This window comes from Leopardus geoffroyi, chromosome B3 (genome assembly GCF_018350155.1).
Source record: "Leopardus geoffroyi isolate Oge1 chromosome B3, O.geoffroyi_Oge1_pat1.0, whole genome shotgun sequence".
Taxonomy (NCBI): Eukaryota; Metazoa; Chordata; class Mammalia; order Carnivora; family Felidae; genus Leopardus; species Leopardus geoffroyi.
The window spans coordinates 106,544,722-106,568,164 of NC_059337.1; the positions used below are offsets into that span (position 1 = coordinate 106,544,722).

The 23,443-nt window shown below is 38.3% G+C and overlaps 1 protein-coding gene across 3 annotated transcripts in view; it reads right to left on the reverse strand.

Moving 5' to 3' along the window:
- Nucleotides 1-23,443, reverse strand: part of CCDC175 (coiled-coil domain containing 175) — a 78,351-nt gene that overhangs the window by 8,772 nt on the left and 46,136 nt on the right. For all 3 annotated transcript variants that reach the window (XR_006705054.1, XM_045451130.1, XM_045451129.1), the window contains 3 exons: nt 19,660-19,739; nt 4,304-4,456; nt 1,576-1,678 (listed from right to left, as the gene is read on the reverse strand). Coding sequence is in view for 2 of the 3 variants with exons in the window: in XM_045451130.1 (XP_045307086.1) it covers nt 1,576-1,678; nt 4,304-4,456; nt 19,660-19,739 (336 nt within the window). In the remaining variant the exon portion in view is untranslated. The remainder of the gene's footprint in view (nt 1-1,575; nt 1,679-4,303; nt 4,457-19,659; nt 19,740-23,443) is intronic.

Sequence of the window (23,443 nt, forward strand, 5' to 3'; positions counted from 1 at the left end):
CTACATGGAGAGTCCAGCAGAGAGCCAGCATCAACATAAGACACACTGAGTGAGTGGGTGGCTCTTCAGATGCTTCCAGTCCCCAGCAGCCAAATTAACCCCAGACATCAAGTTGCTCCAGCTAATGTCATGCTGAGCAGACATGAGTGGTCTCTACCAGGCTCTGGCCAAATTGCCAATTTGGGAGCAAAGTAAATGATTTGTAATATTTGTTATGCTGCAATGGATAATTGGTTCAAGGCACTTCACAAAGGATGATGTACAAGTGGCCAAAAAGCACCTGAAAAAAATAACAACATCAGTCATTGGAGAAATACAAATAAAAATCACGATGAAATACCATTATATACCTATTAAAAATGGCTTAAATGTTAACAATTTTAAGTGTTCCTTTTAATTTTTTTTTTTTAAGTTGGTTCGCTTTTGAGAGAGAGAGAGAGAGAGACAGAGCGTGAGCAGGGGAGGGGCAGAGAGAGAGAGAGAGAGAGAGAGGGAGGCACAGAATCCGAAGCAGGCTCCAGGCTCTGAGCTGTCAGCACAGAGCCCGATGTGGGGTTCAAACCCACAAACCACGAGATCATGACCTACGCCGAACTCGGATGCTTAACCGACTGAGCCACCCAAGCGCCCCAACAATTGTAAGTGTTTTGACAATTCTGAATGTTGGTGAGGATGGGGAGTATCCCATTGCTAGCGGAATGATAAATTTGTACAACCACTTTGGCAAACTACTTTGGCAGTTTCTTACTGCCAAGTTAAACATACACTAACTATACAACCCAGCAATTCCACCCCTCGGTATTTACCCAAGAGAAATGAAAACAAATATTCACAAAAACAAGTGTAAACAAAGAGTAACCAAAACCTGGAAAAAATCCAAATGTCCTTCAGCTGGTGAATGGACAAACAAAACATGGTAGATCTTCATAATGGAATACTTAATTATACAGCTATAAAACGAAACAAAGCAATGAGACATGCAACAACATGAATGATCTAAAAAAAAAAAAAAAAGAAAAAAAAAGCTAGCTGAGTGAAAGACATGCGGTACAAAAGTGTGCATACTCCATCATTCCATTTGTATCTAATCCTTAGTGACGGCATGCAGATCAGTGGGTTCCAGGAGCCGGAGATAAGTGGGAAAGTAGCCACCAAGGGTCACCAGGGAAACAAAAATGTTCTCTATCTTACTTGGGGTGGCAGTGGTTAGAGTGGCATGTACATTTGTCAAAACTCATTGAACTTAACATGGGTGCATTTTATTGGATGCAAATCAGTAAAATTTATTTAAAGAAAACAAAACATTGGGGCACCACCTGGGTGGCTCAGTCGGTTAAGCGTCCGACTTCGGCTCAGGTCATGATTCCGTGGTCTGTGAGTTCGAGCCCCGCGTCAGGCTCTATAGTGACAGCTTAGAGCCTGAAGCCTGCTTCAGATTCTGTGTCTCCCTCTCTCTGTGCCCCTCCCCAGTTCATACTCTCTCTCTCAAGAATAAATAAACACCAAAAAAAAATGTTTAATAAAACAAAACAGTTATTCTTTATATATAAAGATCACCCATGACACATTACTTACTCTGATGAGCTGTCAGTTGCCAACACAGGTCACCTGACGTGCACTTGAGGTCTTCTTCTCTTTTTTTGTATAGCTCTATGTTGTTCTTCATATATGCAATATACTGGAATTAAAAGCATGTGACTGTTTTAAGCAGTTTAGATACTGTAGATTAATTATCCATGAGTCATTCAGCAAACATTTATTGATCCTCCTCTGTGCCACTGACTATTCTCAGTACAAGGGTAACGGAGCAGAACTCTTGTTAAGCTTACATTCCGGTGAAGGAGACAAGGGGTCTGGCTTCCCAGTCAACATTTAAGCACCCAAAACACACTGCATTCAGAATATAATTTGCCACAAGAAGAAAGTAAAAGATATTCTGCCCAAATGCATCATGTCCACAAACAAAATATTGCTCTGTACGCAAAATGTGCGTGCAGTAAATGTGCCGAGGCAGCCATGCTGCCAGATGGGAGGAGTTTGGTGTAGGACCTCAGAGAAAGGACTTATTGAGACTGGAGACCCCACAGATTTGTTCACTCCATTCAGAGGTTTCACTGGGTTGGTAATGGAGGCAGTAGTGGCTTGGGTATTAAAATCATCACTTTCTGTTCTGACCACCCAATGCTCAGGAATGCTAAACTCTAAAGTCTCTGGGAACTCTGAAAGCACGGGCTTTGGATATAAATTTGGCACTCACCCAGTTTTAAGAGAGAAACAAATACTAGAAACTACTGATAAAAAGAATCTAGAAAATGGCATCCAGTACTATAGAAGGTGTAGATGCGGGACTGTTTATAAGCCTGTTGTAGGGTCTAATCATGCAGCCTTGATCTTGTCCCAGTCTGTGTGGCTTGTTGGAAGCTTTTGTAGTAAACCAAAGTGAAAATCCTGTAAGTCAAGTCCAAGTCATCATTCCTGCCCCTCGTTGAACGTGAATCACTGTTTGTAGACTTGCCTAGTTCAGCTGGTTTCCCGTAACTCTCAAATGTTTTAACACACTGAATTGTAACTATTTATTTGCGACTTCCTCAGCTAGACTATGAGCTTCCTAAGGACTTGGGGCAGTGTCTTTTTCATCTCTGTATTCATTGTGCCTTCCCCAAGGCCAGGGATTCAGTGGGGGCTTAAAACATTTGCTGAGAGTAGGGATGTAATCAGCAAGACGGAGAGTGGTGAGTGAATAAGAGAACAGCACAGGGTCGTTCGGGGCCTCGTAGACGGTCAATAGATTAAAGAGAATTTTTAGAATCAGTGTTTTCACATAGTCATCCATTTGTTTACCCATTACTAACGTAGCAATAACAATTCCAGGTATTTTAGTAAATAATCTATGTCATCTTGATAGGAAGACAGTCTTGTGGAATATTTCCATGGGTAGACGAAATGCCTTATGAGATTGTTTCGAGGGCTAGAAGAATGAACATGTATTGCATGCGTGCAGGTTACTGATGATGGTGCCAGGGCTCTGGAGCACATTTACCTTTCCAAAGTGCATAAGTACCTCTTATGCCACTTTAATTCTGCCAAAAAACACTGGTCCTCATACTGGTAGATAACTGCTGTGATTTAAATGATGGAAAAAATTACCCAGAGAGGTAAAGGAATGTTTCCCTTAGTGTCTTATTGCTGTGGTACGGTTTTGATTTCTCTAGCTATTAAGAGTTATTAAAAAAAATATAGAACCTCAGTTTCCTCATGTATAAAAGGAACATAATATCTTATCCACGTTAAAGGTTACTGTGAGCATCAAATGGGACTGAATCCCCCTCCCGTGGCACTGTGCAAAACCCTTGGGATCCACTGATACAGATCCTCACCTTGAGGTCAATGTAGTTTACTGGGAAAAAATGATACAATCAATACAAGACAGACAGACAACCTAATGTTTTAAATGGGTAAAAAACTTGAACAGGCACTTCACAAAGAGGTATACGGGTGGCCAACAACATATAAATAGATGCTTCATTAACCATCAGGAAAATGCAAATTAAAACCACAATGGGACACCACTACACCCTCCCAGAATAGTTAAATGGAAAAAAAAAACCAAGGTTTGGTGAGAATGTAGAACCAATGGTGCTCTCACAGGCCCCGCTGGGAGTTGCAATTACTTCAACTTCTTGAGAGACGGCACTGTGCACTAGAATGGACAGTCCACATCCCTATGGCCTTGAGATTCCATACCCCACAGGAATATGCACGTATGTTCCCCCGAAATACATGTACTAGAATATTCATGGCAACACTATTTCTAATAGGCCCAATTAGAAACTCTCACCCCCCCCATCCACAAAGTATATAACTGTAGTACAGTCATATACTTGAATACTATACATCATTAGGGATGAACAAACCATACTACACTCAATAATAAAGATGAACCTTACAAATAGTATTGAGCAAGAGTGCATACTGTATCGTTCTATACATCTAATGTTCAGAAACAGACAAAACTAACCTTTGGTGTTAGAAGCCAGTATAGTGTTACCCATGTGGGGAGGCCAGTGACAGGAAAGGACACAGAAAATATCTGGATACTGTTAGCGCTTTGTTTCTTGATCTGCATGCTGGTTACCCTGTGTGCTCATTATGCATTTCACTTATGACTTGTGCACTTTTCTATATGTACTTTAAGCTTTATTTAAAAAGTGTTAAGCGCTATAATCTCCTTTTCTCTCATAACTGTTACAGGTCTAGGCAACCAGTCAAACCACCATGCAAAGTGAAGTGCTCGTGAACTTACTTTTCTTAATTTTTCATTTTCCAGGAGCAAAGCATCTACTTTTAAGTCATGTACATAGATTTCATTTTCTAAGTTCTTGAGAGTTTCAAAATGACTTTTGATCTTATGGCTTTCTTGGTCTCGTAAGTATTTGAGTTCTTTCTTCACTTTTTCCTGCTCAAACATAAAATCCACAATTAACTCAGAGTTAAATAATCAGGACACCAGTGTATTAGATTGCCCTGAACCACATTCAGAGATGGGGGTCTAATTAATTCCTGAATTATCAGCAGAGGCTATGTGGGAAAACTTGATGTTTAAAACTCCACAGTTGATTCACTTCTGGGAAGATGGTGTAGAAAGAGGATCCTGAGCTTATCTCAACCCATGGACACACTGAGCCACATCTGTGTAGCTATCTGTGAAAGTGGCCTGAAAACTGGCAGAACAGACTTTCACAGAGAGGGGCCACACTGAAAAGGGTAGGGGTGGTAGAGACTGGTTAGGAACCCAAACCATGGCAAAAATAACCACAAACAGGAGAGACACCACAAGAAGCCAGAGGAACAGACCCCATACCAGGCACCCCAGGCATGAGGGACTCACAGTGGGAAGACAAGTCTCCATAATATTGCACTTTGAAAAACAGTGGGGTTTAACTTCTTGAGTCTTTACGATCACCAGGGTTTACTTCCAGTACTTTAAAAAACAGTAGGCTTAGCTTTGGGAGAGCTGGAGGACAATAGGAAACTGAGTCCCCACCCTTAAAGAGTCAGCATAACAAATGCCACAACATAGAAACAACTGTTTCAAAAGTAAATCTATGCAGATGTATTTATTAATCTCAGAATGTATGCAGAACACCCCCAGTCAGAGAAAAAGGGATCTTTAGGAGACCGTTATAGAACAAAAGTGCTAGCGGACGCCATTTCTCTTCCTCCCCCCACCACCCCATGCTAGTTGGCCAGACACTTGCAGGAAACAGCAGGAATGTTTTCCACCTAGCTTGCTGGCAACTAGTGCCCTGCCCCTACATTCCTCTGCAGATCAGCCCACTCAATCTGCCGTACTCCAAAGGCATCCCTCCAAAATGGCTCCAACCATGACGCCAACAATGACACCCTGCAAACAATCCCAGCAGAGACCGGCACCACTCCAAAGTGACTCCTTCCTGGGGAGAGAGGAAGATATCCACACATACCAGTGTACCCACAGTCCCAGTAGCTGAACCTTATGGCAGCAGCACAAGAGAGTATGCCACGGATCAGTGAGACTGCAGCCCCACCAGACAGACTGGGGGCAGGCATCTGGATCGGAGTGCGGGCCACATGCACCATAAAGCCTCTCAGAGGATAATGGGGAGCACCCTACAGTTCTATGCAACTATAGCTTCAGCAGATGGACTGAGAGTAGGCATCCGGTCTGAATGCTGACACCACCTAACTAGAAGCCATCAACAGCCCCAGACTGTCTCTTTAACAGCACAGAGACCAAACCCTTCCTGGTGCACCGACAGCAGGCAAAAAGGGCCATTACAACTGACCTGACTGAAGGCAAACGTGGCTCAGCCACAATAGTGGGCTGCACGCAACCCACAAGGAGATGCCACTGAAATGCCTGGTTCTGCTGAACAGGGAGCACTGCATCACAGGACACCATAGGACCTCTTCTTCATAAGGCCACTACTTGTAGCTGAGTTTTCTAATACATAATAAGAAACAGAGTTAGACAGAATGAGGAGACAGAGGACTATGTCCCAAATGAAAGAAGGATAAAACCACAGCAAAAGAGCCAAATGAAACAGAAATAAGTAACATGCGTGATAAACAACTCCAAGTAATGGTCCTAAAGATATTTACTGGACTTGAGAAAAGAGTGGAAGAGCTCAGAGAGACCTTCAATAGAAATACAAAACATAAACAGAACCGGTCAGAGTGAAGAACTCAATAACTGAAATAAAAAATATACTAGAGGGAATCAATAGCAGACTAGAGGAGGCAGAAGAACAAATCAGTGATATGGATGGATGCGTGTTATGGAAAACAGCCAAGCTGAACAGTAAACAGAAAAACAATATAATAAACAATGAGAACAGGCTAAGGGAACTCAGTGATATCATCAAGCATAATAATACTCACATTATAGGGATCCCAGAAGAAGAAGAAGAGAGAGAGAAGGGAGCAGAAAATTTATTTGAAGACATAATAGGTGAAAACTTCCCTAATCTGGGGAAGGCAACAGACATCCAGATCCAGGAGGTATAGAGAACCTTCAACAAAATTAAACCCAAAGAGATCCACACATAGTAATTAAAATGGCAGAAAGTAGTGATATATATAGATTTTTAAAAGCAGTAAAAAAAATTTTTTTTAATTAATGAAGTAAAATAAAACAGTTAAATACGAGGGAAACTCCATAAACCTATCAGGTGTTTTTTCAGCAGAAACTTTGCAGAACCGAAGGGAGTGGCATGATATATTCAAAGTGCTGAAAGGGGCATCTGGCTGCTCAGTCAGTAGAGCATGTGACTCTTGATCTCTGGGTCATGAGTTCGAACCTCATGTTGGGCTTAGAGCCTACTTAAAAAAATAAACGTGAAATCAAAGTGCTGAAAGAAAAAAAAATGCAACCAAGAATAGTCTTCTCAGCAAGTATGTTATTCATAATTGAAGGAGAGATAAAGAGTTTCCCAGACAAACAAAGTTAAAGGAGTTCATGAGCACTAAAGAGGCCTTACAAGAAATGTTAAAGGGAACTCTTTGAGTGGAAAAAAACCCCCAGCATATCAGGAGTATGAAAACTATGAAAGGAAAAAATTTCACAGGGAAATGCAAACATATAATAAAAGTACATTAATCACTTATAAAACCAGTAAGGAGGTAAAACACAAAAGCAGTAAAATCAACTATATTTATAAAAATCAGTCAAGGGATACACAAAATTTTAAAAATATAAAGTATGACATCATATACATAAACATGGGGGTTAGTAGAAATTCAGTGCTTTTAGAGTGGGTTCAAATTTAAGTGACCATCAACTTAATATGGAATACTATACGCATAAGAAATTATACGTAAACCCAATGGTAACCACAAATCAAAAACCTGTAACAGATACACAAAAAATAAAAGAGCAATGAATCAAAGCATAACACTAAAGCTTTCAAACTCTAAGGGAAGTGAACAAGAGAAGAAGAAAGGAACAACCATGAAACGGGTAAGAAAAATGGCAATAAGTACATACCTATCAATAATTACTTTGTGTGTAAATGGACTATATGCTCCAATTTAAAAACATAGAGTGAATGAATGGATAAAAAACAAAGACCCATCCATATGCTGCCTATAACAGATTCACTTCAGACCTAAAGACACATACAGATTGAAAGTAAAGGGATAGGAAAACATTTACCATGCAGATGGAATAGAAGCAAAAAGAAAGCTGAGGTAGCAATATTTATATTGAGCAAAATAGACTTTAAGACAAAGACTAAACCAAGAAACAAAAAAGGACACTACATAATGATAAAGGGAGTAATCCAATAAGAGGTTATAACATTTGTATCAAACAGGAGGATATAGCAATTGTAAATATCCATGCACCCAACATGGGAATACCTACATAAGGCAACTATTAACAAACAGAGGAAGAAACTGTTTCTTTCTATTATTGTTGTATAATAATAGCAGGGGACTTTAATACTCCACTTGCATCAATGGATACACCATCCAGACAGAAAATCAACAAGGAAACAGCTTTGAATGACACATTAGGCCAGACGGACCTGACAGGTGCATTGAGAACATTTCATACAAAAACAGTGGATTACACATGGAAGCTTCCCCAGAATAGATTATATCTTAGGCCATAAAACAAGTGTCAATAAATCAAAAAAGTCTGAAATCAAATCACACATCTTTTCTTACCACAGCAATTTGACACTAGAAATCGATCACAAGAAAAAAATCTGGAAAGAACATAAATACATGGACTTAAATAACAAACGACTGAACAATGAATGGGTCAACCAAGGTATCAAAGAGGAAATAAAAAAATACCTGAGACAAATGAAAACACAGTGGTCTAAAATCCTTGGGATGCAGGAAAAGCTCTTCTCAAAGGAAAGATTATAGTAACAGAAGACTACCTCAAGAAGCAAGAAAAATGTCAAAAAAGTACTTTACCTTACACCTAAAGGAGCTAGAAAAAGAACAAAGCCCAAAGCTAGTAGAAGGAAGGAAATAATAAAGATTAGAGCAGAAATCAATGAAATAGAAACTAAAAAAACAATAGAACAGATCAATGAAATCACGACCTGGGCCTTTGAAAAGATCAATGGAATTGATAAACTGCTAGCTAGACTCATCCAAAAAAAAAAAAAAAAGAAGGACCCCCCCCCAAAAAACCTAGAAATGAATGAGTAGAAATAACAACGGACACCACAGAAATACAAGGGATTATAAGAGAATATTGTGAAAAATTACATGCCAAAAAATTGGACAACCTATAAAAAAATGGATATATTCATAGAAACATATAACCTCCCAAAACTAAATCAGAAAAAATAGAAAACCTGAACAGATCAATTACTATCAATGAAATGAAATCAATAATCAAAACACTCCCAATAAACTAAGTCCAGGACCAGATGGCATCAAGGCTGAATTCCATCAAATTTTTTTTTTAGTTTATTTATTTATTTATTTTATAGAGAGAAAGAGAAACTGTGAGCAGGGGAGGGGAAGAGAGAGAGGGATAGAAAGAGAGAATCCCAAGCAGGCTCCATACTGTCAGTGCAGAGCCTGACACAAGGCTTGAACCCATGAACTGTGAGATAATGACCTGAGCCGAAATTAAGAGTTAGATGCCTAACCGACTAAGCCACCCAGGAATCCCTCTACCAAACATTTAAAGAAGAGTTAATACCCATTCTTCTCAAACTATTCCAAAAAATAGAAAAAGAAGGGAAGTTTCCAAATTCATTCATTTTGATAGCAAAACCAAATAAAGACATTATAAGAAAAGGAATCTACAGACTAATATCTCTGATGAACACAGATATAAAAATCCTCAACAAATTATTAGCAAACTGGATCCAACAGTATTTTATTCCAGGGATGCAAGCATGGTTCAATATTCATAAATCAATCAATGTGACACATCACATCAACAAAAGAACAGAGAAAAACCATAGGATCATCTCAATAAATGCAGAAAAAGCATTTGACAAAACACAACATCCATTTGTGATAAAACCTCTCAACAAAGTAGGTCAAGAAGGAACATACCTCAATATAGTAAATGCCATATATGAAAATCCCACAGCTAACATCTTACTAAACGGTGAAAAACTGAGAAATTTTCCTCTAAGATCAGGAACAAGACAAGGATGCTCACTTTCGCCACTTTTATTCAACATAGTGCTAGAAGCCCTAGCCACAGCAATCAGACAAGAAAAAAGAAATAAAAGATATCCAAATCAGTAAGGAAGAAGTAAAAATCTCATGATTTACAGATGACATAATACTATATACAGAAAACCCTAAAGACTACTGGAATTGATAAATGAACTCAGTAAAGTCACAGGATACAAAATTTATTTACATAAATCTGTTGTATTTCTAAACATTAATAATGAAGTAGCAGAAAGTAAAATTAAAAACATAATACTATATACAGAAAACCCTAAAGACTACTGGAATTGATAAATGAACTCAGTAAAGTCACAGGATACAAAATTTATTTACATAAATCTGTTGTATTTCTAAACATTAATAATGAAATAGCAGAAAGTAAAATTAAAAAAACAATCCCATTTACAGTTACATCAAAAACAATAAGATCCATAGGAATAAACTTAACCAAGGGGGTGAAAGACCTGTACTCTGAGAGCTATAAAAACACCGATGGCAGAAATGGAGGATGACACAAACTAATGAAACAATATGCCATGGTCATGGGTTGGGAGAACAAATATTGTTAAAATGCCCATACTACCCCCAAAATTCATAAATTTAATACAGTCTCTATCAAAACAAAAACACTTTCCATAGAACTGGAATAAATAATTCTAAAATTTGAATAGAACCACAAAAGTCTCCAAATTGACGAAGTAATCATGAGAAAGCAAACGAAGCTGGAAGTATCACAATTCCAGATTTTAAGAGACACTACAAGGCTGCAGTAATCAAAACAGTATGGTACTGGCACAAAAAGAGACACAGATCAATGGAAAAATAGAGAACCCAGAAATAACCCATGCTTATATGGCCAATTAATCTATGACAAAGAAGGCATGAGTATACAATGGGGAAAAGACAGTCTCCTCAATAAATGGTACTGAGAAAACTGAACACCTTACACGCAAAAGAATGAAACTGGATCACTTTCTTACCCTAAACACAGAAATAAACACAAAATGTATTAAAGACCTAAATGTCAGACTGAAAACCATAAAATTACTAAACAAAAACATACGCAGTAATTTCTTTGACATCAGCCATAGAAACATTTTCCTAGATAGGTCTCCTCAAGCCAGGGAAACAAAAACAACAATAAACTATTGGGACTACATCAAAATAAAACATCTTTACACAGTGAAGGAAACCCTCAAAACAAAAGGCAACCTACTGAATGGACGAAGATATTTGCAAATGATATATCTGATAAGGGGTTAATATCCAAAATATATATAAAGAACTTTTTTTTTAATGTTTAGTTTTGAAAGGCAGAGAGACAGAACACTAGTGGAGGAGGGGCAGAGAAAGCAGGAGAGATAATCTATGTGCAGCACGCTCCAGGCTCTGAACTGTCAACACAGAGTCCAACATGGGGCTCGAACTCATGAACTGCAAGATCACGACCTGAGCTAAAGATGGACGCTTAACTGACTGAGCCACCCAGGTGCCCTTATATAAAGAACTTACAAAGCCCAACACCAAACAAGCAAACTAACAATCTGGTTAAAAAATGCACAGAGGACCTGAATAGACATTCTTCCAAAGAAGACACACACATGGCCAACACACACACGAAAAGATGCTCAACATCTCTAATTATCAGGGAAATGCAAATCAAAACTACAATGAGAAATGGTGGAATAGGAGAATCCTAAGCACACTTCATCCCACAGATACACCTAGATAACACCCACATCAGTGCAAATACCTCACTGAACAACCCCAAAACTGTCAGAACAGACTCCACAGCTAAATGTAGAGAAGAGGCCACAATGAAGAGGAGAGGAAGGGCAGAGGCATGATCAGGAGCCAAACTGATCCGTGGGAGGAAGGGACACCACAAGCATACAGAGGGGAGAGGAAAAGACTCCTCACCAGGCACCCCAGGCAAAGGGGACCAGCATTAGGAAGACATATTCCCATAACATATGGCTTTGAAAACCAGTAGGGTCTAACTTTGTGAGTTCTTACAGTTAGTGTGTTTACGAATCAGTGGGTTGGGCTCTGGGATGGCTAGAGAACAACAGAAAACTGAGTTCCTGCCCTTAAAGACAAAGCCCAACAAACAGCCCAGCTGACATACAGCATGGAAGCAGCAGTTTGAAAAATGCCTGGGGCATACAGGAAGGATATTTATTTATTAATCTCAGAACTGTGCTGTAAGGACAGGGATGGTTGAGAGATTTCTCCAAGAAAAATAGAGCTGGCAAGCACCGTTTCCCTTCCCACCCCCTCCCACCCCAGACTAGATACACAAACACCCTCAGGAACCAGCACGGCACAAATGCTTTCCACCTAGTTTGCTCTTCCTCAAACCTCTCCCCTCCAACTTGGTGAGGCAATTTTCTAAAGTGGCTCCAGGTCCCCTCCCACAACGGACTGGCAGTGACCTTGCTGGCACCACATGCCCCGCCCCTGCATTTTCTGCAGAGCAGCCCTTGGCAGTTGTCTAGGCCACAAGTTCTCTCCCGCAGCAGACCAGTGCACAACTTTCTAACAATGTGCACCCACCCCCACATGCTCTTATGGACTTGTCCTTGGCAGGAGTCCATCCAAAGTGGTGCCACAAGCTGACAGTGTGCAAGCAGCCCCAATGAGGCCAGCACCACTCCAAAGTGACTCCTGTTCCTGGAAGTGGGGAAGATAACTGCATACATTAGTCTGAAACCCCAGCAGTGGGCTGGGGGCAGACATATGGTTTACCTTCAGGTCTCATCCACCAATGAAAGCTTCTCAGAGGACAATACAGGGAGAGCACCTTGGCGTTCAGTGCTACCACACATCTGGAAAATGCCTGGTCTGACTCAGCTCAAGTCCACAGAAGCCCTAAACTGGCCCATGAACAACACAGGGACCAAGTCCTGCCAACAACAAGCAGAGAGGGCCACTGAAGACACCTGGACTAAAGGCAAATGCAGCTCCAACACAGAAGTAGGGTACATGCAACACATGTAGGAGATACCCGTGAAGTGCCAGGTTCTTGTGAACAAGGGACACTGCACTACAGGGCACTACAGGACTCTTCTTCATAAGGCCACTGATTTCAAGATCAGGATATGCAGCTGACTTTAATACAGAGGAACAGATACCCAGAGTCCAGCAAAGTGAGGAGACAGAGGAATATGTACCAAATGAAAGAACAGGACAATATCACAGCAAGAGACCTAAATCAAATGGAAATAAGTAATATGCTTAATAAAGAATTTAATTCAATGGTCATAAAGATACTCACTGGACTGGAGAAGAGTGGAGGGCGCCAGTGAGACCCTCAACAAAGAGAAAACATAAAAGAAAATCAGAGATGAAGAACACAATAACTAAAATAAAAAATATGCTAGTGGGAATACTTGGAAGACTAGAGGAAGCAGAAGAATGGATCAGTGACCTGGAGGATAGAGTAATGGAAAGCAATCAAGCTGAACAGGAGAGAGAGAGAGAGAAAAAAAAGACTAAGAAAAATGAAAATAGATTAAGGAAATTCAATGACACCATCAAGCATTAAAACATTCGCGATATAGGAATCCCAGGAGAAGAGACAGAAAAGAGGGCAGAAAATTTATTTGAAGATATAAGAGTTGAAAACATCACTAATCTGGGGAAGGAAATATACATCCAGATCCAGGATGCACAGAGAGCCACTCCCCCCCAAATCAATCCATAGATATCCACATCAAGATACATAGTAGGGGCACCTACTATGGGTTAAGTATCCAACTTTGGCTCAGGTCATAATCTCTCAGTTTGTGAGTTCAAGTCCTGCATCCAGCTCTGTGCTGACAGTGAGGAGCCTGCTTGGGATTCAATCTCTCTCTCTCTCTCTCTTTCTCTCTGCCTCTACCCCACTTGTGTGCTCTCTCTCTCTCTTTCAAAAATAAGTAAATAAACTTGAAAAAAATAAAAAGTTAAAAAAAAGACACCTAATAATTAAAGTGGTAGAAAGCAGTGATAGAAAATATTTAAAGCAGCAAGAAAAAGGAAACAGTTGCATACAAGGAAAACCCCATAAGGCCATCAGCTGATTTTTCAGCAGAAACATTGCATACCAGAAGGGAGGGGCTGATATACTCAAAGTGCTAAAAGGAAAAAGCCTGCATCCAAGAATAATCTACTCAGGAAGGCTATCATTCAGAAAGGAGTTTGGATAGTCTCCCAGACAATCTAAAGTTAAAGGAGTTTATGACCACTAAACCAGCCTTACAAGAAATGTTGAAGGGAATTCTTTGAGTGGAAAGGAAAGACCATAAGCAGGAGTAAGAAAAATAGGAAGCACAAAAGTAGTAAATTTAAGCATATCTATATAAATCATTTAAGGGATTCACAAAATAAAAGGATATTAAGTATAATACCATACACCTAAAACATTGGGGCAGGAGGAAGGAGTAAAACTTGACTGCTTTTAGAATAGGTTCAAACTTAAGTGACCATCAACTTAATATAGACTTCTATATGTATAAGATGTTATACATAAACCTAATGGTAACCACAAATCAAGAACTGGTAATAGATATGTAAAAAATAAACAGAAAAAATCCAAGTATATCACTTAAAAAAGCCAGCATACTATGAGAATAAAGCAAGAGAAAACAAGAACAGAGAAGAATTACAAAACAACCATACAAGTAACAAAATAGCAATAAGTACATACCTATCAATAATTACTTTGAATGTAAATGGACTAAACACTCTAATCAAAAGACATAGGGTGATGGAATGGATAAAAAAGCAAGACCCATCTGTATGCTGCCTACAAGAGACTCATTTCGGACCTAAAGATACATGCAGATTAAAAGTGATGGAAAAGCATTTGTCATACAAATGGAAGTGAAAAGAAAGCCAGGGTAGTAATACTTATACTGGGCAAAATAGTCTTTAAAGCAAAGACTCTAACAAGAGGCAAAGAAAGACATCATGTAATCATAAAGGGAACAATCAACAATGGGGATATTTGTAAATATTTCTGCACCCAACATGGAAGACACAAATACATAGCAGTTGATAACAAATATAAGAAAGTAATCAATAGTAATAGAATAATAGGAGACTTAAATACCCCACTTGCATCAATGGATAGATCATCCAAACAGAAAATCAATATGGAAACAGTGGCTTTGAATGACACATTGGACCAGATGGATTTAACAGATATATTCAGAATATTCCATTCTAACACAGTGGAATACAAATCCTTTTCAAGTGCACATGGGACAGTTATCAGAATAGATCACATGTTAGGCCACAAAACAAGTCTCAACAAATTCAAAAAGACTGAAGTTATTACCATGCATCCTTTCTGACCACAATGCTATGAAACTAGAAATCAACCACAAGAAACATTTGGAAGGAACACAAATACATGGAGCTTAAGTAACATGCTACTAAACAGTGACTGGATCAACCAAGAAATCAAAGAGGAAATTAAAAAAAAAAGTGGAGAGAAATGAAAAATGAAAAATGGAAACATAACAGTCCAAAATTTTTGATATGCAGCAAAAGCTGTTCTAAGAGGGAAGTTTATAGCAATACAAGCTTTATTCAAGAAGATAGAAAAATCTCAAATAAAAAACCTAATCTTGCACATAAAGGAGCTAGAAAAAGAAGAACAAAGCCAAAAATGAGTAGAAGGAAGGAAATAATAAAGATTAGAGCAGAAATAAATGAAATGGAAACTAAAAAAAAAAAAAAACAATAGAACAGATGAATAAAATCAGGAGCTGGTTCTTTGAAAAGATCAACAAAATTGATAAACCTTTGGCCAGACTCATCAAAAATAAAAAAAATAAAATAAAAAGAGAGAGAGAGAGAAAGGACTCAAACAAAATCAGAAATGAAAGAGGAGAAATAACCACAGAAATACAAAGGATTGCAGGAGAATATCATGAAAACTCATATGCCAACAAATTAGACAACCTAGAAGAAATGGAAGCAAATAACTTCCCAAACTATATAACTTCCCAAAACTAAATCAAACATTCAAAAAAAAAGTTAATACCTGTTCTTTTCAATCTATTCCAAAAAAAAAAAAAAAATAGAAAAAGAATGAAAGCTTCCCAATTCATTCTATGAGGCCAAGTACCACCCTAATACCAAAACCGGATAAAGGCACTATAAAAAAAGGAAGCTACAGACCATTATCTCTGATGAACACAGATGCAAAAATCTTCAACAAAACATCAGCAAACTGGATCCAACAGTACATTAAAAAATTATTCACCAGGATCAAGTGGGATTTATTCCTGGGATGCAAGTGTGTTTCAATATTTGCAAATCAATTAGCATGATACATCACATCAACAAAGAAATGGAGAAAAATCATATGATCATATAATCATTTCAATAGATACAGAAAAAGCATTTGACCAAGTGCAATATCCATTCATGATCAAAATCCTCAACAAAGATGTGAAGAGAACATACTTCAAACATAATAAAGGCCTTATATGAAAACCCCACAGCTAACATCAGACTCAATGGTAAAAAACTGATAGCTTTCTCCCTAAGATAAGGAACAACACAAGGACATCCACTCTCACAACGTTTTTTTAACATAGTACTGGAAGTCTGAACCACAGCAATCAGACAAGAAAAAGATATAAAAGGCACCCAACTTGGTAAGGAAAAAGTAAAAATGTCACTATTTGCAGATGACATGACACTCTACATAAAAGCCCTGAAGAATTCACCAAAAAACTACTAGAATGGATACATGGATTCAGCATGTTTGCAGGATGCAAAATCAGTATACAACCCATTGCATTTCTATATACCAATAATGAAGTAGCAGAAAGAGAAATTAAGAAAATAATCCCATTTACAATTGTACCAAAAATAATAAAATACCTAGGAATAAACTTAACCGTGGAGGTAAAAGACCAGGACTATAAACACCAATGAAAGAAATTGAAGATGACAGAAACAAATGGAAAGATATTCCATGCTCCTGGATTGGGAGAACAAATATTGTTAAAATGTCCATACTACCCAAAGCAATCTACAGATTTAATACAATTCCTATCAAAATACCAACAGCATTGGGGCGCCTGGGTGGCTCAGTCGGTTGAGCGTCCGACTTCAGCTCAGGTCATGATCTCACGGTCCGTGAGTTCGAGCCCTGCGTCAGGCTCTGGGCTGATGGTTCAGAGCCTGGAGCCTGCTTCCGATTCTGTGTCTCCCTCTCTCTCTGCTCCTCCCCCGTTCATGCTCTGTCTCTGTCTCAAAAATAAATAAAACGTTAAAAAAAAATAAAAAAAAATACCAACAGCATCTCTCACAGAGCTAGAATTAGATCATCCTAAAATTTGTATGGAACTGCAAAAGATCCTGAATAGCCAAAGCAATCATAAAAAGGACTGGGGGTATCACAATTACAGATTTCAAGATATACTACAAAGATATTTACTAGATCTTGAAATCACAGATTTCATATACTCTAAGATATACTACTGATTACTACTGTTCTGTAGTAATCAAAACAGTATGGTACTGGCACAGATAGACATAGAGACCATCAGAACAGAATAGAGAGCCGAGAAATTAGAACACAATTGTATGGTCAATTAATCTTCGACAAGGGAGGCAAGAATATGCAAAAGATGGTCTTCAACAAATGGTGATGGGAAAACTGAACATCTACACACAAAAGAATGAACTAGATCACTCTTAAACCATAGACAAAAATAAACTCAAAATGCATTAAAGACCCAAATGTAAAACCTGAAACCATAAAAATCCTAGAAGAGAGTACAGGCAGTAATTTCTCTGACATCAGCTCCTGAGGCAAGGGAAACAAAAGCAAAAATAAACTATTGGGACTACATCAAAATAAAAAGCTTCCACACAGCAAATGAAACAATCAACAAAACTGAACGAGAGCCTAATGAAGAGGAGGAGATATTTGCAAACGACATACCAATGGAGGTTTAGCATCCAAAAATAGAAAGAACTTCTACACTCAACACTAAAAAAAACAAGTAATCCAATTTAAAAATGGGCAAAAGACATGAATAGACATTTCTCCCAAGACATACAGATGGCCAACAGACACATGAAACGATGCTCAACATCATCCATCATCAGGGAAATGCAAACCAAAAACATGAGTGGGATGCCTGGGTGACTCAGTTGGTTGAGCATCTCCTTCTTGATTTTGGCTCAGGTCATGATCTCGCAGTTTGTGAGATCAAGCCCCTCATTAGGCTCTGCACTGACAGCACAGAGCCTGCTTGGGATTCCCTCTCTCCCCCTTTCTCTCTCTCTCTGCCTCTCCCCCACTTGTGCTCACTCCCTCTCAAAATAAACAAACATTAAAAAAAAAAAACCCAAACCATGAGATATCACTTCACACCTGTCAGAATGGCTAAAATAAAAAACTCAAGAAACAACAAGTGTTGGCAAGGATGTGGAGGAAAAGGAATACTTGGGCACTGTTGGTAGGAATGCAAACTGGTACAGCCACTGTGGAAGACAGTATGGAGATTCCTCAAAAAATTAAAAATAGAACTACCCTACAATCCAGCAATTGTACTACTGGCTATTTGCCCAAAGAATATGAAAATGCTAATTCTAAGTGATGTATCCATATCCATATCCATATCTCTATATCTATCTCTATATCTATATTTATACCTACATCTATCTCCTATATTTATTGCAGCATTATTAACAATAGACAAGATATGGAAGCAACCAAATTGTCCATGGATAGATGAATGGATTTAGAAGATGAGGTACATATGTACAATGGAATGTTACTCAGTCATTAAAACAAATGAGATCTTGCCATTTGTGACAACATGGATGGACCTGGATTGTATAATGCTAAGTGAAATAAGTCAGAGAAAGACAAATACCATATGATTCACTCTTAAATGACATTTAAGAAAACAAAAACAGGAAAAAAAAAAAAAAAAAGAGACACCTCCCCCTCCCCCAGACTCTTAAATACGGAGAACAAACTGGTAGTTACCAGAGGGGAGGTGGGTGCAGGGATGGGTGAAGTAAATGAAGGGGATTAAGAGTATACTTATTGGGATGAGAACTGAGTAATGTATAGCATTGTTGAATGATTAAATTGTACACCTGAAACTAATATAACACTGTATGTTAATTATATTTGAATAAAAAATAAATAAAACTCCAAAGCTCTGGGAAGCAAGTCCATGGACTTAAGTTAGACAATTAAGACAAATAAGTTGTTGAGACAACTTTATAAATTTGATATTTGAACAACTGTATGGCAAAAATGGGGAAGAGGGAAGCGAAATTTATTGAGGCTTTTTCAGTGAGGATTTAATTTTTTTTTTGAAAAGAATATAATTTAATGGATTTTTCAGAATATTCTACTGAATTCTCTGTTTGATTCTTAGTTATTATACTGTTACAAGTCACATAATCTTTAGTCATTGTATAACCATCACTAGCAGCATCTTACCAAATAGAATTGCATATATACTTACTAGTTCTTTTCCCCTTCATATTTCTCTATACCCACATGTTAAAAGTTACTTCTGATATCAATGCTTCTCAAAAATAGAATGTTTCCAGTTTTAATTAACCAATTCTACATACACGTTTATCATTAATTACTGATTATAAATTTTATAAAGGTAGTAAATGTCTCTTTACATGCTCTTATTTCATCTACTCCCACCCCATCTCTGCAACCTTTGTGCATTTATCCTAATATTCATAGGAATTTAACAGAATAAGAGATCTAAAAAGAACCTTAGGAAGCATCATACCATCTCTACCTCATGAATAAGAAAACTGAGGCCCTCCCCCCCAAGGATATGCTCATGATTACATGTCAGTTGCATCTAGAGTCTCGCTCTCTGTATACACACGCACACACACACCGTATTATGGCTTGTATATATCAGTATTCCAATAAAAGCAAGAAGAATGAATACACTGACTCTTTACCGAGTTGCTGAGAAATCTTGAAAAGTCTCTTGCCATTTGAGAAGTGGAATCGTTCAGTAAATTCTGCTCCTGCTTTTGTGCTATATAAAAGAAAAAGAAAAAATAACTTCCCACAATGTTTAGTTTAAAAAATTAATCAAAATAAGGCATGTGTCTAGTTTTAAAAGTCAAATACTATGGGGCACCTGGCTGGTTCAGTCAGTTAAGTGTTTGACTTTGATTCAGGTCATGTTCTCACAGTTGGTGAGTTCGAGCCCCTCATCAGGCTCTCTGCCGTCAACATAGAAACCGATCTGCACCCTCTGTGCTGCTCCCCCTGCCCTGCCCCTTCCCTGCTGGTTCTCTCTCTCAAAATAAATAAATAAACTTAAAAAAAAGTTAAATACTATTATAAGGTTTAAAACAAAAAATAGAAGTTAGATGTTTCCAATGCAGTATAGTATCTGACTCCTCAGAATCAACAACTTTTAAACTCAACTTTTTCTTCTTCTATTTTCTTAAAAAATGCTTATATGACTATTTCTTGATTTGTCACTTTAAGACACTTTCTATCTTCTTCCTAATATAGAAAGTAGCACACTTACTCTCACCCCTACATCCCCCACGTGCACTTCTAATCTCCCCATAAAGTCATGTTTTTTAAAGCGAACTTTAACTATATTTTTAAAAAAAGATTTTGTTTTTAAGTAATCTTCACACCCAACATGAAGCTTGATCAAGAACCTTCAATCAAGAGTCACATGCTCTACCAACTGAGCCAGCCGGGTGTCCCTAATTTTAACTATTGAGATCATTATGACAATGTAAACATTCACAGATGAGACAAATGGTGTAGTATGATTATTCCTCCCCTCCTGTATAATTTTTTGTTTTTCCTGGAGCTAAAAATACCTCATTTTTTATTTCCTTCGTTTTCCATGTACACATTAATTCATATCTAAATCTATAATAGAATTATAAAATCTTTCCAAATATTACTTCCCACGTGGTCAAACACCTTAGGTGATCTACCGGTTTCATATCTCTTCCCTCCCCCACCCCCCCTTGCCCACCGCCGCCTCCTCTTTTCTGAGCACTTGGGACTTTCCTTTGCATTCCCCTTATGTTGGACCCCTGTTTCCTGAATTTCATGTCCTTTTCTTTTGAATTTATTCCGAGCAAATTCTGTACTAGCTTCCTGAGACAGAGAAATTTTGATATCTTATATATCTAAACATGTCTCTATTCTCTATTTATATTTGACTAATAGTTTGGATGGGTATCTAATGTTAGATATTATTTTCTCACAGAATTTTGAAGGCAATGTCTTTTTTTAGTATAATAGTATAGTACAGTTAAGAAGCCTAAAACCATTCTGATTACGCATCTTTTGAGTGAGATCTGCTTTTTCTCTCTAGAAGCCTTTGGAATATTCTTTTTTAGCCTGAAATCCCACAATGATGTGGCTTACTGTCTTTTCCTTTAGAAATTGCGCTGGGGATTTGATGGGCCTTTTCAAATAGGAAACTCATATTCTCCAATTCTGAGAAATATTTTTGTATTATTTCTTGGATAACTTTATCCTTTCCATTTTCTTTTCTGGCCTTATATTAATTAAATATTCAGCATCTCAGAATGGTCTTCTAATTTTCTTACTCTTTTATCCTGTTCCTCAACTCCTTATTTTGTTCTATTTTTTGAGAGATTTGCTTTTCTTATAATCCTATTAAATTTTAAAAGTTTCGTTGTCAGGGGTGCCTGGATGGCTCAGTCGGTTAAGCGTCCGACCTCGGCTCAGGTCATGATCTCACTGCTCCTGAGATCGAGCCCCAACAGTCAGTCTCTGTGCTGACAGTTCAGAGCCTGAAGCCCGTTTCAGATTCTGTGTCTCCCTCTCTCTCTGCCCCTCCCCTGATTGTGCTCTCTCTCTCTCTCTCAAAAATAAATAAACATTAGTGCTCGCTTCGGCAGCACATATACTAAAAAATAAATAAACATTAAAAACAATTTTTTAATACAATAAAATATTGGTTATATTTTTCATTTCTAGGAGCTCTTTCCTGTTTCTCTGTTCCTTTTCATACATGCAATATATTTTTTCTCTATGAATGTAACTTTAAGATATATTCTCGAAAACCTATAGAATGTATATTTTCTTTAATATATAGACTATATAGACATTATGCATAATATATAGAGAATAGACATTCTCTAAGAAGATGTATCTTTAAAAGCATTCTTATATTCATTGTGTCATCTGTTTCCACCAACTTCTGTTTTTCTGTCTGCTTTAGTTTCTGCCTTTCACATTGGAGTTTTTCCTGAGGTGTCTGGTGATCTTTGACTATCTAACCCTATTTAAGCATGCGGCACTAAAAGGCTCAGTTCCTGGGTGGGTTTCACAGTACAGTGATCAGGAAGGGACCAGCCATTTTGTTGGAGGATCCTCAAATGTTAGATTATGGGGGGCTTTTCTCTGGAACTGTTTAGTTTCCTTAGAGAAGAATCCAACCATCTCCTTTTCAAGAGTGGGGAAGGGATTACAGAACAGTCACACACACAATGGGCTGGCAGCCTTCATCAAGTTCAGCAGTGGAAGGGGGTCTCTGTATAGCATCCGTCTTCTGCCCTCTGTCATATCTGATATCCTGCAGTTTAGAACCCCCTGGTCTGACTTCTCTGCCAGCACCGGGAGGAGTAGTCAGTCGCTCAGCTGCACAGAAGATGGCATCTGACCTGGAAGTCTAACCGCTTGTTATAAAGATTTTCAACCAATCTTCAACCCTGTGACTCATTTCAGCTTCCCAGTATCAGGGTCCTCCAATGCCCAAGACTTGCCAGGTCCTTGCTTTCATGGTGTGCTTTTCATGCAGGCACTTGCTAGTCACACTTCCCTTCCTGTTAATTCTTCTAGCCAATTCTACCTTCTAAAGATTTGTCGATGTTTATTTTCTGCAGATATCTTCTCTGCCAGTCTCTGTACTTGCGAGTCATAATTTTTCTCCCTAAAAAAATAGCTTACACACATTTTTATGAAGTTTCACTAGGGAGCACAGATAGATGCATGTTTTACCCATAACATTTAACTGAAAGTCGTTAAGTCATAACATTGCTCTTTGTGTGTTCTGAGCCACTTCCATCCTAAGTCTCACTGCTGGCAGGTGAAGCATATTTTCCTACTCTGGAGCGCATTGCTCTTATGTTCCCTTTCTCTGGCCTTTCCCTCTTTCCTCTACTTTCTTTAGTATTTTCTTTCTTTGCCTCAAGAGAATCAGCACTTGCAATATATGGAAATATATTGCTTATTTTCAAACTCCTCATGTTTCTTACATCCTCCACCTTAGTGCAAGAAGGGATGGGAAGAAGCTTGGGAGAACAGAAAATTGGGGGTGGAGTACATAGGTTTCATGACCCTTCTTAAAGCAGCAAAAGACCAAGAAAATCTACCTGAGTTGACTAAATGAGAATCTGACAAGAATTGGAAAATCAACTGAGGAATGGCAACCAGATCAATTATTCAAGATACTTATAATCTTATATTCTTAAAAAACCACTTTCCTTGGCAATGACCACTATTCGCTTTTATTTTTGAGAGAGGGTGTGCATGTGTGTGCACGCACGCAAGCAGGAGAGAGGGAGAGGGAGACAGAGAATCTCAAGTGGGCTCCATGCTCAGCACCAAGCCCCACATGGGGCTTGATCTCATGACCATGAGATCATGACCTGAGCTAATATCAAGAGTCAGACATTTAACCAACTGAGCCATCCAGGCACCCCCCCCCCGACTATTCACTTTTAAATATTT